Source organism: Corvus brachyrhynchos, unplaced genomic scaffold, assembly GCF_000691975.1.
Source record: "Corvus brachyrhynchos isolate BGI_N302 unplaced genomic scaffold, ASM69197v1 scaffold69, whole genome shotgun sequence".
NCBI lineage: Eukaryota > Metazoa > Chordata > Aves > Passeriformes > Corvidae > Corvus > Corvus brachyrhynchos.
Genome location: NW_008240228.1, coordinates 2,408,969 through 2,423,563, shown reverse-complemented (window position 1 = coordinate 2,423,563; position 14,595 = coordinate 2,408,969). Strand labels below are relative to the sequence as shown.

The following is a 14,595-nucleotide window of genomic DNA, read 5'->3' as shown; positions in this document are numbered from 1 at the left end:
GTTTTCTTTCCACCCTGTAGAGAAATAATCTCTTGGCCCGTGGCTCCAAATCCACTCTCCTCTGTGTTTCATGGCTGTTCTTTAAACCATATTTGTTACAGCTATGGAATTGATTTTGTGCCTTACAATTACTGCTGCCTTTGCCAGTCACGATGCCCAGTCATCACTTAGGGTGGCAAATACTCTCTATCTGAAGCTATAAATATAGATAAGTATTTTATTTTGAGTCCTTTAATATCACCTACCTGGCACCTTGCAGCAACTGCTAGGTATGACCAAAGAATCGTGGCAAATAAATCTCTATTTCCCAATATTGCAAGTCATCCTTGTAAGACTGGTATGCACATTCAAGAGACATTCATATTAACTTGTTACAAAGATAACTATCTGCAACACTTTTCACTATGCAAAGCTTCAAGCAAAATGTCTGTCAGCAAAATGTAAATTCACCTCTGCTTTTTTTCAGAGGTAGAACTATTCCTTTTTCCCCTAAAATGCATTTTGATATCATAAAACATTTTTTTCTTTTCTTCCTCCAATGTAAAAATAACTTTATCTTTGTTTCTCTACAGGCACTAGATTCAGACAGATGTAGCTCTGGATGACTTTATGCCAGTAAGTCATTAGTTTCAAGCAACTAGAAGTAATCTATAATACAGAAATAATCTTGCTTTCTACTCTAGTGTCTTTAGGGCCAATAGCGAGGTAGGTTTTAGATCCCCTACCAGTGTGCAAATCAAACCAAAACCACATTCTTAAGATTGCACTGAGTACTCACAGAACCTACTATGGCATTTGTGGATGCTTATGTTTCTTTTTGTGCTCAGGAAACTAATTTTGCTACCTTGCCATGAGATTTTTGGCCCACATTTTGCAACACAATACATATAAAGTCATATAAAATGTGCCTGTTTCAATCAGCACTACTTCATAAAACTTAAAACTTTCATTCTGGGCTCCTACATGAATTTAGTATAAATTTAGCAATTGTTATGACCAAAGTATGAACACTGAAACAAACTGCTCCTTCAGACTATTTGCTGTAGTTTGCTTAAAATGAACTTAATTATAATATAACCTTAAAACACTTAGATCAGTTCAGGCATGCAGCTGTATATTTTTCTCAGTTAACAGAGAACCACGCTGTTTTAACCATACTCCATGCATAAGGCATGTGTTGTTACTCCTTGCCCACAGCTCTTCACAAACTGGTTCCACCCCAAGCCAGCATACACAGCTCCAAATGGAGACACTCCAGAAACAGCATTTCTCTGGTATTTACTCCAGCAATCCACAGTTAATCTCAAAAATTCTGTGATGTATTCCATCTATTCCTTAACACACTATATTAAACATAAGCGATAATGCCATGCATGAGTTATTCTTGCAGTGAAGCAAATTCTTCTCTGGCCCCAGCATAAAAACTGGAGTGACATCTGCTGTTTCACATGCAGCTTTAGTAAGATTTTTCTTTTAGCAGCCATTTTGATTAAACAGATCCTCTTAACACCTAAAACCAGGACACGTGCACTCACACTCCCCTCAGAATTTTTCCCTTCTGTGGAACACTCATATAAAGAACTCCTAGAAGGGATTTTACATTCACAAAGACATCACGTGCATACAGCTTTTTAAAAATTTTATTTGATGCTATAATATTTTCAGTACCCAAAGGAAGATTTTGCACAGCAATTTATGTTATTAGAAATCTAAACTAATTTCTCTGCTGCTTTGCTTTGGAGATCAGTTCTTTATTTGGAAAAGCTCACACTATACCAATAAAAAAAAGAGGAGACCAGATTATTCAATACAGGGTTCAAGTATTCCACTTTCTTAGCATTTTGTATTATATTCTTCTAATTAGTTAATTTCAAAGATAAACAGCAAGGTCATCTTCAGCTGTCTTAGCTACTACCCAAATAACCATGTTTCAGCGGAGAACAACTTTCAATTAGAAATGCTCCCAGCTGTGGAACATCAACACATCTGACTGGCCAGACCAAACAATTTATGGAACAAAAAAGAATAATTTATGCACAAATTCACTTTTGCAAGTAAAGTATCATGACAGGACAGTTCAAAACCTGATTCAGCAAAGATATCTGGGTCAAACACAAAGCATGGAAGTCAGTGCAATGCTGATCACAACTACATGACACTTGAGTGATACAGGGACAGGCAGTTTCAGGTCATGCTTTCTAGGATCATGATTTTAAATACCCAAAAAGAACTCAAGTAAAAACTAAAAATCTAATTTTCCTTTCTTTGCCTCTGCTAGTGATCCCAAAGAAGAAATACAGCATACCAGGGTTAAGGCATGTAAAACCAAGTGAAGAATTTGTCCTGCCTTTGTTAGTTACAGGAGAAATATGTCCTTGCTTGCTTAAAAATGAAAGGCAAAAAAACCAGAAAAAAGGTTGGCATAGACAGCCAGCCATGTCACACAACTCCCTGCTTAGCAGGCACAGTGCTGGTGCAAAGTAAATGTAGAAAAACTCACTTTTTGGAGTCATCTCATGGACTGCAGCACACACGATGATGGAGGGGCCGTGGGTCAATCCTCTGTCTCTATCCCATACACATTTGTATCCTCAGACCACTCCTGAGAAGGCCTTTATGGGTGTGGGTAGGTGGTCTTCCCGTCTGAACTCGCTCATGAAGTGTTGCTGGGCCATTTCCCTTCCCAAAGATACTGGGAAGTGATCTCAGAAATGCCCACGTTCTGGAAGCTCCCCAGTCCTTATGCACACCATCGACCCTTGTTTCTCCACAGGTAGTTCCCTGGGTTCTGTCTCTGAGGGGAGCAGGGCAGCTTGTCACAGGAGGCCTGGAAAAGAAGCATCAGCAACCACAGCTTTATATCACCCTCGTCAAAGAGAAGCCGGGTTTTTCTTTGCCCCTGCCCATTATCTGAGGTCAGCTCTCTGGCTAGCTGATCTCTAGGGGTGCCTATCCCTCCTCAAGTACTCATTGAACAAGGAAAAACCCCATTTTCTCAGCACCTCCCCCAGGACTAGGCTTTGCTGACAGCTCTAGTGCTCTTCCCTGGCTCCAGGTTTTTAAACGCAGCCATTTTCCCACACCCTTCAGCAGCCTTCGTGAGGGCTCACAAAATGGCTCCCTGTGAGGTACTTCAGGAGCTCTGAGGGGAGCAGGGGGCTCCCGCCCAGCTCCAGCAGCTGCACCACCGGGCACAGCCGAGCCCTCAGCCCTAGGACTGTGGCAGCTCTGCTTAAACACATCTAAAAAAGGGCAAAATGCCACTTGGCAGCGAGGAATTTAGAGGAAAAGTGTGGGAAAAATGGCAGGAGAGGTTTATCTTGACCCAGGAGGTTTTTCATCCTGTTTTCTCCCTCTGTTGAGGTGAGGGGTGAGCAAGCAGCTGGGCAGGCACATTGCAGGAAAAATATTGTTACAAAGATTAATAAATGAGGGGGAAATAGTTTTGCTTATGGCTCTTAAAGTCACAAAGTCTTCCAAGAACTGGAAGTACCACCATCCCTACAATTCCCTGAAAAAACCACTCAGCCATTGCCCAAGTGTACCATCCATCAGCAAAGCCTGCACAGCCCACATGCAGATGGTGACTCAGGATCCTTCCGAGTCATCACCACAGATTAGGGAACTAATTTTTCCCAAAACTCACATTTTTTTTACCAGGGATAACATAACAGTCTACCAATATCATAAAGCCTTAAAGAAAAAGACTCTAGACTTGATGGTTTATAAAAAGGTTACCATGAGGAATAGCTGTTGACATCACAGTGCTGCCACACAAATGCTTAGCAGACAGCACGTAATAGTATTAAAATAATAAGCAGCTAGTATTTAATGTGTATTTAATGTGTACCTGAAGAGAGCTGATGTTGTCAGGACAGAAAATAACAAGGACACCAGTAATCAGTTTGCACAAGGCAGACACACACAGCTGGGGCCTTCCAGGCACATGATGAAAGCTTGAATAAAAGCTTTTCATGTGCAAGCAGATTTAAAAGCACAAGTTTATAGAGACGTTTGCAGTAAGGTATGAAAATAAAATGTGTTTAATGGTTAGGTCAAGAATAACGGAAGTCAGCAGAGTTAAACTACAAAGTTCCCAGCCCAATCCTGGAACCTATTCTGCAATTAATTTTATTGGTGACTGGAATAATGACATGGTGGCTCTACTTACATACACTGCAACTACATTTCTGCTTCTGCATAAAGAATAAATTTGTATATGCTTTTGAACTTACTATGTGCAAGACTAATTTAAACCAGGCTATGCATACAGACAAAAAGTAAAGGTATTTCTTAAATGAGAATTTAAGATCACAGTGTTACCAGTCAAACAGTTATTAGTACTGTGCATCTTGTCTCTGCTGGCAAACATAGAAATAACCCATATTTACAATAATGGATAAAAGCTACTAATATTCTAGAACTAACCATTGTAATATGGCTTCTCGAAAAGCCTGGCTGGCAGATTGTGAGCATGCTGGAGGCAGTCCCTTTGCAATGAAGTCCAACTGGTTCTGCATCTTCAGAACAGCAGTAAATGCAGATCCAGTTAAAGTTCTTCCTACGACATTGACTGACTCAAAGATATTGATTTTCCTGAGATTGAAGAGTGTAATACTTACATGACTCAGTTCACATGGCACTGCTGAAAATGTGAGAAATACCACATTTTGCTAACCAGCACAGCAACATAAGGGCACAAGTAAAATTCAAGAATTGAGGTTTCAGGTAAGGTGAATTATTTTGTACATGCTCTACTGTGCTTGTGATATTCTGGGCACTATTTTCCTTACAAGATTTGACAGCAATCAATATTCTCTTTCCTTACTGGGACAGATTAACACTGTAAACGGCTGGTCAGCCGAAAAAGCCCAAACACTTGAATTAAAAAAATAATTCAAGGTTATAAACCAACAAACCAGTGTTACACTAACAATATAGTAAGGTTAGGTTTCCCAAACTCACAAATCTGTTTCTAGCCTGTCTGACAGGATTAGCATCATTTGAACATCTACTCTGAAACACAGAGCACAGACTCTGAAGACACGACACAGTAAGGATTGCTGACATGTCTGACATTGCTCATCTTGAATTCCAACCATATCTGCACAGAGCTTTAAGGTCATATTTCTGTGTGTGTCTGTACTGAAGATGCAAAGCAATAAATCATAATACTGGTAGCAACAGTGATATACTGCTGCTGGAACTTCAGAGAACAAGAAAATGCATCCAGGTTCAATATAAAAAAAACGTGGTGTTTTACCCAGCAAAATAATTTAAGGAGTCAACATGAAATCCTAATCAAAGCTCCCTTAATGAAATTACTCTAATATTTTATCAAGGATTTGAGTTATTTTAAAATATCTTTTTCTTTGTTCCTGTGCAGCAAGTAGTTTTTCACTTTACATCTGGATCTTAGAACTCTTCACCCACAAATCTTTGTTCCCATTTTATAGATAGAATAGACAGGAAAAGACTTTAGATATGGCTCAGAGTGACTACAAAGTCACAGAAAAGAAGCAGAATCAATGAAAAACAGGCATGCATTCTTAACCAATGCCAAAATAATATTATTTAATGGTGCATCTGCTTGAAACAGGTCACAATAGTAGGAAAAAAGATCCCTTAATTAATCAGCATTTTCAAGTCTTCCCTTTGAAGTTTTAAGTATCAAATGGGAACTGAAATAGCAAACAAATACTGAACTGAGGAGCAGCTGTATTACACTGGCATCTTACTTAAGTATGTTGACCTGAGTGATTATAATATCGGCACTCCTTTATTTCTCCTTCTAGCCTGGAGCACGAACACAGCTGAGAAGGCTGGAAATGAACGTTCATACTTCTTGTGCATTATCAGTAGAATTACTGAAGTTTAAATTAACAGCCTCTGAGCAATCTGTGGAAATCAGACATGACTGAGGTCATGATCAGAAAACACTTGTCTCTTAATACTTATGTAATGCTAATATTTCCCACTGAACAAACTTCAAATATCAAAAGGAACAGGAATAAAACCATAGTGGCCTCTCAGAGGCATTATACTTCGTTTTGTCAACTTTAAAACACAGGGAGAAACCCAACCATTTTTGTACCCAAATTTTATCAGAAAACATGAAAGTTCAAAAAAGTTACTTTATGTTGCTGTATATGAGAGACAAAATTCTTTTTACTTGGATTTTAAAAAGTATCCGAAGTTGTACTCCTCCTATGTTACCCCTCAAAGATGAGGCAACACTAACCACTAAAGGTTCAAGCATACTGCAGTATAACTAAGAACTGTCCACAAACAGCACAGCAAGCTGCTTATTTATCCTTTTTAATCACAGTAGGAGAAAAAAATTCATCGTTATTAAAATTATCTATATACGAAACAATCTTTTAGTTCAGGTATAAATGAAATTTTAGCTACTTACCAAAAACTAAATTTATTTTTTTCAGTTTTCTAATCTGCAAATTTCTTTGGGGGAGAATAAAAACCATTGTCAGCTCTAATTCAAGAGCTGTGATCCGACCTTCAGATACCAAGACAAAAGAACGCTCACAACTTCTTCTACTTGAATATTGTTTTAATTTTCACTTCACAGCTGTAGTCACTAAACTCAACATTTTTCACACTGCATAACAAGCTGCTATTATAGGAAGTAAAATAGTATAATTCAGCACTGAGCTGGAGAATCACAATTAGATTAAGTATTACCAAGATTCTTCTGTGCCTTAAGATACACACCATCATTTGGCTTCATTATTCCTGATGTTTTCATATAGTTCATGGCATACGGGAGGATCAAGATATAAAAGCAGCCTTTTCAGTAACCAGCTTTGAAGAGCCTCCATTCTCAACCCTTGTAACATTCTCCCACAAGTCCCCAAAGGATGCCTTATAGCACTGAAGCAATCATTTCAGGTCATAAAAAGATAAAGAACTTTAAATAACTCTTCATTTTTTCCCAGTGAGAAAATGATTACTTATACTCTTAAAATTAAAAGGACTTGGTACAAAAGGTCTGGAAAGATCTGTTTTTAATTACATATTTCAAAACTGAGTTATACATAACAATTCTACTGCTTATATTAAATAAATATATTAAAACTTAAGAGACCAGGAAAAACATAAGCAGACTAGACTACAACTGACTCGGATGTTTTCTGGAAACACACCATGAACAATTTGTCCCTTGTGACTGAAAACAAAAAGGGAGAAGAAAAGTGGTAGAGAAAATGAGCTTAAGTAAGAAACTCTAACACCCTTTTTGATCTTGCATGCAAGCTGAGAATGAGAAAAAGTTTTGATCATTCAGTCTACAGTCTTATTTAAAGATCAAAACAAGCCTCAGCAGCTTAAAGCCTTACTTCATTAAAAGAAGCCATGCATAGTCAGTTACTTGAATGGTAAGTGGGACATTCTTTCTTGCAGCTTTGCTTAAATGATAGAAACTTCATTATAGACTGTCCTGTATCCCACAGAAGACAATCAAGGTCCATTTGACTTTTTTTTTTTCCACCTAGACTGTGATTTCTTTTCAAATCTTCTATTAGCTACCTGCTACCTTAAGAGCTCCAGGTTAAAGTTTTTATAACTTCTTAAATAAATTACATATATGAATTAAAATCTTTCAGCCATTTAGAAACAGAAACTGCATGCAGTGTATGGTGACGAAAAATTCAGAACAAAATTAAAAACAAGGGGCTCAAGGCATCTGCCAAGCCAAGCCTTTTTTACCTATAAAATTAAAAGTTTCAGTGACAAAATTCTGCTGCAATACGTCTCTTTGAATGTGTAAAGCTTTTGTTGAGACTATATAAATTCTAATACATAACATGTTTTCTCAGCTAGTGAATTCATTTTTCCCTTTCCTTTGAAGATGCCACAGAGCTAACAAACATCCAAAACTTTCCTTAATGCAGAGGTAACAGGTTGAACATTTGAAAATGCTTGAGAGCACAGTAGGTTAACAATGAGAATAGCACTCAGTGGCCAACTGTTGAATTTAAAATTTCTGTGTGTTATCCACATTCTAACCAATTCAAGTGTTTTAACACATTATACATTATCCTGCTTTCAACCCAGTGTCTTGCTATACAACACAAATCTCGTTAGATCAGAGCTAATTTTGATCTTCAATTATGTATGAAAGATCCAAAATCAGGTTGGCTGTCTCCAGAGCTACTTGCAGGCCACTGCACTTGGCAGCAAAGCAATCCAGAGTCAGGAGGTCAGTAACCTTTACTGAGGGCTCTTGAGGGCAGCCCTGCACAACAGGAGACCCAGACTGGCCTTGCAAAAACCTCCAGCTGAGGTCCTCTGTGTTACCATTCATCCCACAGCCGCATTTTGAAACTAAATCTGACCACTTTGAGACACAGGGAGAACCTGATGGAACAAACCAACAGTGTCCATAAACCATGTCTATAAGAATTTCTCCATCATCATGACTCAGAGAGTGAGCTACAGACTCCAGGGAACGGCAAAACCCATCAGCAACCAATTGGTATTGCGTCTGAGAACAATCTAGGTCTTTGAAAGTGCTGTCAGGCAGAGTGGAACTCTAAAAAAGAAACCAGAACCAGGAAAGCAAAGTTAGAACACTGTTTTACAGAAATAATTTTAAATTTTATGTATCATGCTGCTGCATCTTTCCCCGAAACACATGGTTCAGTTCTAACTAAAAATGTTTAGGTCATGATTATTCCACAATAGGAGTCAAAGATGTATTATCATCTTTCAATATAAAAAATCTACATATTTTTAACACTTAAAAACATGCAATTACTATAATAGATACCTAAAGATTAACGAGTACAAATATAGTGTTAAAAAGACATAATTAAAACGGAGTGCTTCAAACAGACGCCTTTATTTCATATTAGTAGTTAGCAAAAATGCCACATTAATCCAGAAAGAGACAAGTGTTTTAACTGCTGCAGTGATTCTACATAAATTCTTGTTTCTCAAGTATATTAAGCATCTTTGAAACCCTGATGTCTTACATACCTTATGTCTTATGTATGAAGCCAGGTGAGTTTCTGTACAGCCCCCTCCTAATAATGCCAAAGGTTCCTTCACTGTTAACTGTAACACGTGTTCTGCAGTTTCACAGACACGCTGAAAATCATATGAAATTCTTGTCAGACATACCATGATTAATAGGAATTTTCCCCATTGAAAATTTCCCCAAATTTTCAGTAGTTTCTGGTACAGATTCCATAAACTTGAATTACACGTAGATATAAAGCTGCTGAGTGATTTCCAAACCCATGTTCACTTAATGAGAAATTTTCTTTATTTGTCCACACTATGGAAAAGCAGAAATAAAAAGCTGCATTTTATTCATTTTTTTTCAAAACAGGGCTATATATAAAAAGTCAATCAGTATCAATGACATTTCCAGGCCAACTATTCAATGCAAAACAATGCTTGACTATCATTGTAGGTGTTGCTGCTGGCTTTTTGCTAGGCAGTTTTTATTTTTATGTTCTCATAGACCAAGTAATGAGAATGAAAATATTTATCCAGCACTGGCATCAAGAACAGGTGAAAGATGTGTCTGTCCCTAAACAACTTCCTGTATTAAAAGACACATTAAACGAACATGACCACTTCAAGGATTTTGAAATCCTAGAAACAAATTTCATTTATGTACCAAAAAAATTATGTTTCTAAACTCAGTGTATTTAATATTTCTCAGTATTTTATTTTTCCATTAAAAACGTGACTTTCCAAGAAAAGATTTGAAGAAAACTTGCCTACCTTCAGCTCATCCCATGCTGTTTCACTTCTGTTACAGAGTATCAGGCTGCAGATAACCGTGTCCTCCGGAATTAGATGCAGAAAAGGCTTTGAAGCAAAACTCTCAAGGCACAAATCTTTCAAGCTGCCATAACAGGCAGGAGACAACGAATGTATGGAAGCTATAGGCTGTGAACCTGTCAATTAAAAAAAGCAGAAAACAGTATGCTGTACCATCATAACAGCTAGCAGATACATTTCATAAAGTATAAACTTTATTCCTCTTGCCTTTTAAAACTATATACATTGTCCAATAGCTATGATTTCACAGGAAATCACAAACAGAAACCAACACATTCAAAGTGCAGGACTTGGTGGTAGTTTGAGATAAAATAAAGTAATTGTTTCATTTGCCTTGAATCAGAGTTTGAAAATAAAGTTACTGGAATTGGATATCCCTCATGCAGCAAGCAGTAATAACACCTATGGCCTGCAGAAGACCAGTCTCACCTCAAAAAATGGTTTTCAGACTAGACAAGAACAACTCCTGCTCAGCTGCTAAGGTAGGATACAGAGTGAAATAAGAGACTCCTTCCTCTGCAATGACACCACCCCAGGTAATGTTCACCTTACAATGAAAGCTCCAGGCCAAGGGTTCAGAGCAGAGAACTGGCTCATTACCTGTCATGCGGCCCAGGGGCTCCATCAGAGACAGCCCAGCCCTGTCCACAGCAATGACACCGTTCTCCTTCAGGTACTGCTTCAAGGATGGATGCATCACTTTCTGGCACATTACAAGGCCCACCTCGTCCTTAACCAGCTGCTTCCCCACATTAAGCAACTGATTCAGCTCCGACATTTCCAGAGAAACTCCGTGATGGACTGCTATAGTTCCTTCCTCGGCGTTAAAGCCATCTCCTGACATGGACACACTGAAAAGTGCAGTCTTGATCGTGTTTGAACCAGTCCTTTTGACAGCAAGTGGTTTTCCCCATTGAAATTCTGGCGTTTCTATCAGCAGTCCAGGAAGAACTGTAGAATCCACAACTCTTCTACCTTTCACAGGTACTATCATACACTTCCCTAAAACAGCATTAGTCTGAACATGACATGGAATAGTAAATATAAAAGCCTTTAAAACCAATGTGGTGAGATGATCAACTTCTGTTTTATTAAGCATGCAAGCAGGTTTGCTTGTTAAAATGCTACGTACCAAACAAACAAGAGTCTCAACACTGCCAAAATCCACGGACACCCGGCAGCCACAAGCCTCAGATTTCAGGTGGTCCATGCACAAACTCAAAAGATGCTTGCTTATTTTAATGATAGTAAAAGGTGCAACATTCAGGCTCCTGAAATTTTCAATGAAGCCACAGCACAGAATGGCAGTGAATAAGCCACAGTCACTGAAACGTGACACATGGTTCTGTACAGAGGCTGTCAGGACACGCAGCACAGGCTGGCTGGTGGAAAGGTGCCCCAGGAGGGCTGAGGATTGGGAAGTGGTACAAACACAACCCCCCACACCATTGTGGAGCTGTTTGAGTCGGCCAGCAGGACCATAGGAAGATTTTAATATTCCACTCAGCAAAGACAGCGACTGACTCACCGCATCTCTAGTTAAAGGTTCACTAATAAATAACGGAGGCTTTTTAGCTTCAAGGCGAGACATTGTCAAGGTAAGATTTTAATTCTAGTCAACAAAACAATTCATTTTTACTTGGATCTATAACTTACAGCAATTTTAAATTTTAAAAGTAGTGCTTTTAATTCTTTGCAGGTAGGAATTATTATTTTCAGTGTGAAACAGTACATACAGTAACATAACATTCCTGAAATCACTCATCACAGCTCTCTTAAAATGAGGCTTAAATCATGTTGCAAAACATGAGAGTGACAGCAGGAAGCCATTTCATTCATGACGATCTCTTTTAGCTTCTGAATGAGATTGAGCAGACTTTTTTGCAACAAAGTTTACAAGCATGCTTCCTAAATGAACACCTATAAGTGACAGTCCTGCTACAAGCAGAAAGTTCTTTCTACTCCAGGTAGTTTTCTTCATCTTTTCTGGCAACAGTCACAGATGAAAACCTTCAAGGTTAGTTATACCTACAATAAAAACCAGAAAGCTATTAGAATAATCTTATGAAGATATTGTATAGCTTGACCTATTTTAGTTTTCACCAAAAAAAGTCACAGAAGGACAAACACTGCATCACAAAATCATTGTGGCTGGAAAAGACCTTTAAGATCGAGTTCTGTTTTTTCCCCAGCACTGCCAAGCCACCACTGAACCATGTCCCCAAGTGCCACATCTATGCATCCATTAAATACCTCCAGGGATGGTGACTCAGCCACTTCCCTGGGCAGCCTGTGCCAGTGCTTGCCACCCCTTTCTGTAAAGACAGTTTTCCTAATATCCAATGTAACCCTCCCCTGGTGCAATCTGAGGCCACTTCCTCTTGTTCTATCACTTGTTACTTCGGAGAAGAGACCGACCCCCACCTGCCTGCAGGCTCCTTCCAGGTGCTTGTAGAGAGCAATGGGGCTGCCCTGAGCCTTCTTTTCTCCAGGCTGAAGACCCCCAGCTCCCTCAGCCACTCCTCACAGGACCATTGCCTTTCTCTGGACTCATTCAGCACCTCAGTGTCCTCTTTGAAAGAGGATGCCCCTCACCAGTGCCAAGCAGAGGGGACAATCACTGCCCTGGTCCTGCTGGCCACACCATTGCTGATCCAGGTCAGGATCCCCTTGGCCGCCTGGGCACAGCTGGCTCACGTTCAGTTGCTGTCACCAGCATTCCCAGGAATCTCTCCAGCCACTCTTCTCTGTAGCTTAGCACAGGGTTGTGACCCAAGTGCACGACATGGCACTGGGCCTCGTTGGACCTCGTACAACTGGCCTACATATGCTAAAATGCTTTTTAACTGAGAAAATCTACTAATATGATTTTACTACAAACACAGTGCACCAATTATACCCGCTTGTTAATAACTTCAATTCTGACCACTGGTCTATACTGTTACCAGCAGGTCTATAAGTAACAGGCTACCATAAACTTCACTGAATTGCACTGAAGTATCAAAACAACAGCGATATTCACCTGATTTTACTCAAGAACAAAAGAACTCAACTAGTCAGCAGTGCTTGCCAGGCAACAGAAACAACAGCTTTTGATGTCCAAACAATTTTAAGAAATCTGGCTCAAACAAAGGTTTCTTACTTCAAGATGCCAACCAAGAAAGTTTTTCAGTTCTTAAAACAGTAAAACTTAAATCAATGTTTATTTACATTTCTATGCAAACTCTACAGTATTTACACTTGTACTTCATTTTGTTTCATTCTCTATTGTAATCACCATCCCTATGAACACAGAATATGTTACAAGTCACAATTATTTCTGGGCAGTTTTGAGCCTGAAGGGATACTGTTATAGAGTCCGATTACTCTCTTGAAGTTACTGGAGTTTGTTTTTAGATATCTTTAAGACATGTAATACCCTCACTTAATTGAGCCCATCAAGTGGGATTTAGCAGTAGTTTCTGAGATTTTATGATGCGCTTTTTGGGTCCACGTAGGTACAAAAAATTAACTCAGTTTCAAAGAAGAACAAAACTCTGAAAGACTAAAGTTAGAATACCAAGGCTGTACCTGTTTGAAAATTCTCAATAAATTCATCTTCTCCCTCAAAGACACAGATACAACTAATTAGGCAACTTACCCAAAAAACAAAGTACTAATGCTACTTTTCTTTATTTTTGCGATCACTTTGCATCATGAATGTCACAATCCCAGGTTCTGGAACAAAATCCTCTGTCTTCACTTGGAAGATAGGACTGGACTTCATGTGTAACCAGCCCCCGTGCACCAGCCCAAGGCCAGCTCCCACAACAATCAGAACTTTGTAGTCCTTCCAGAAGGTTTTAAGACCCATTGCAAACTGGCATCTACCTAGGTAAAGATAATTTATTATTTTGAATATATCCTAGAAATCCTTTTTTTCTTACTCTATAATAATAACACTGAACAGATGAAGCTGAATGTTAATACTTTTAATTGCATTGCAGCAGATGACTAAAACACTAAACAAAAAAGCCTTACTTTGTGAACCTAAAAAAAATTACAAAAATAACCCCAATTCAGACATTTTGAAATGTTAATTGCAGCATTTGCTTCGAGCTTTGGCATGCTAAATCTTAAACACAACAAAGCTTTAGCTAATTACAAGCGCTACTGCTCAGATGGTAAATATTTGAAGCCCAAAAGTAGATGCAAAATACACCTTCCCCTCCTCCCCCCCAATTAATTAATAAAATTCAATGACAAACTGAGCTCCTAAGGGAATATAGAACTTTCAAACTGCAGGCGAAACAAGGTGTGATGCTTCTGACACCACTTTATCTTCGTGCAGCTTTGCCTGAGCACCTTATGGTATTCAGAAGCGGCACCATTACAAAGACAATAAATTAATCCTTATATAATAAGAAACGGGAAAGCACTACTTTCTATGGGATTTCGTCAAGAAGTACCTACTTCAAAAAGAAAACGCACGTATACTCAAGCTTCCTACCAAAATACCTCACTGGTTTGAGCGGCTACGAAGCTACAAGTCGGAGAGGAAATGCTCCTACACCCGCCCAACGCCATGCCCCTGACAGGTGTAACACGCTCCACCAACCACCCCTGCACCGCGCTCCGGAGCCCTCACAACCCGCTCCTTCTCCTCCTTCCCCGGGTCCCAGCGACCTTGAAGCGCGGGCGGCTGAGGGGGCAGCGGCTCCCTCGGGCACAGACCGCGGGCGCGGCGCACCTGAGGCTTCTCCCCGCTCTAGGAGGGCCCGAGGAAGCAGCTGCCCAAGAGCCCTC

General features: G+C 39.3%; 1 protein-coding gene across 8 annotated transcripts in view; it reads right to left on the bottom strand.

Moving 5' to 3' along the window:
* Positions 1-6,550: 6,550 nt before the first annotated feature.
* Positions 6,551-14,595, bottom strand: part of MKKS (McKusick-Kaufman syndrome) — an 8,530-nt gene continuing 485 nt past the window's right edge. The window contains exons 1-7 of one of the 8 annotated variants that reach the window (XM_017745324.1): positions 14,476-14,562; positions 13,451-13,680; positions 10,943-11,838; positions 10,411-10,828; positions 9,751-9,926; positions 8,995-9,105; positions 6,551-8,548 (exon numbers count right to left, since the gene is read on the bottom strand). In XM_017745324.1, the coding sequence (XP_017600813.1) occupies positions 8,108-8,548; positions 8,995-9,105; positions 9,751-9,926; positions 10,411-10,828; positions 10,943-11,401 (1,605 nt within the window). In that variant the 5' untranslated portion in view covers positions 11,402-11,838; positions 13,451-13,680; positions 14,476-14,562 and the 3' untranslated portion in view covers positions 6,551-8,107. Of the gene's footprint in view, positions 8,549-8,994; positions 9,106-9,750; positions 9,927-10,410; positions 11,839-13,450; positions 13,681-14,475 lie in introns of all 8 variants that reach the window. The other 7 variants (XM_017745319.1, XM_017745320.1, XM_008642008.2 and 4 more) reach the window with 7 other exon arrangements.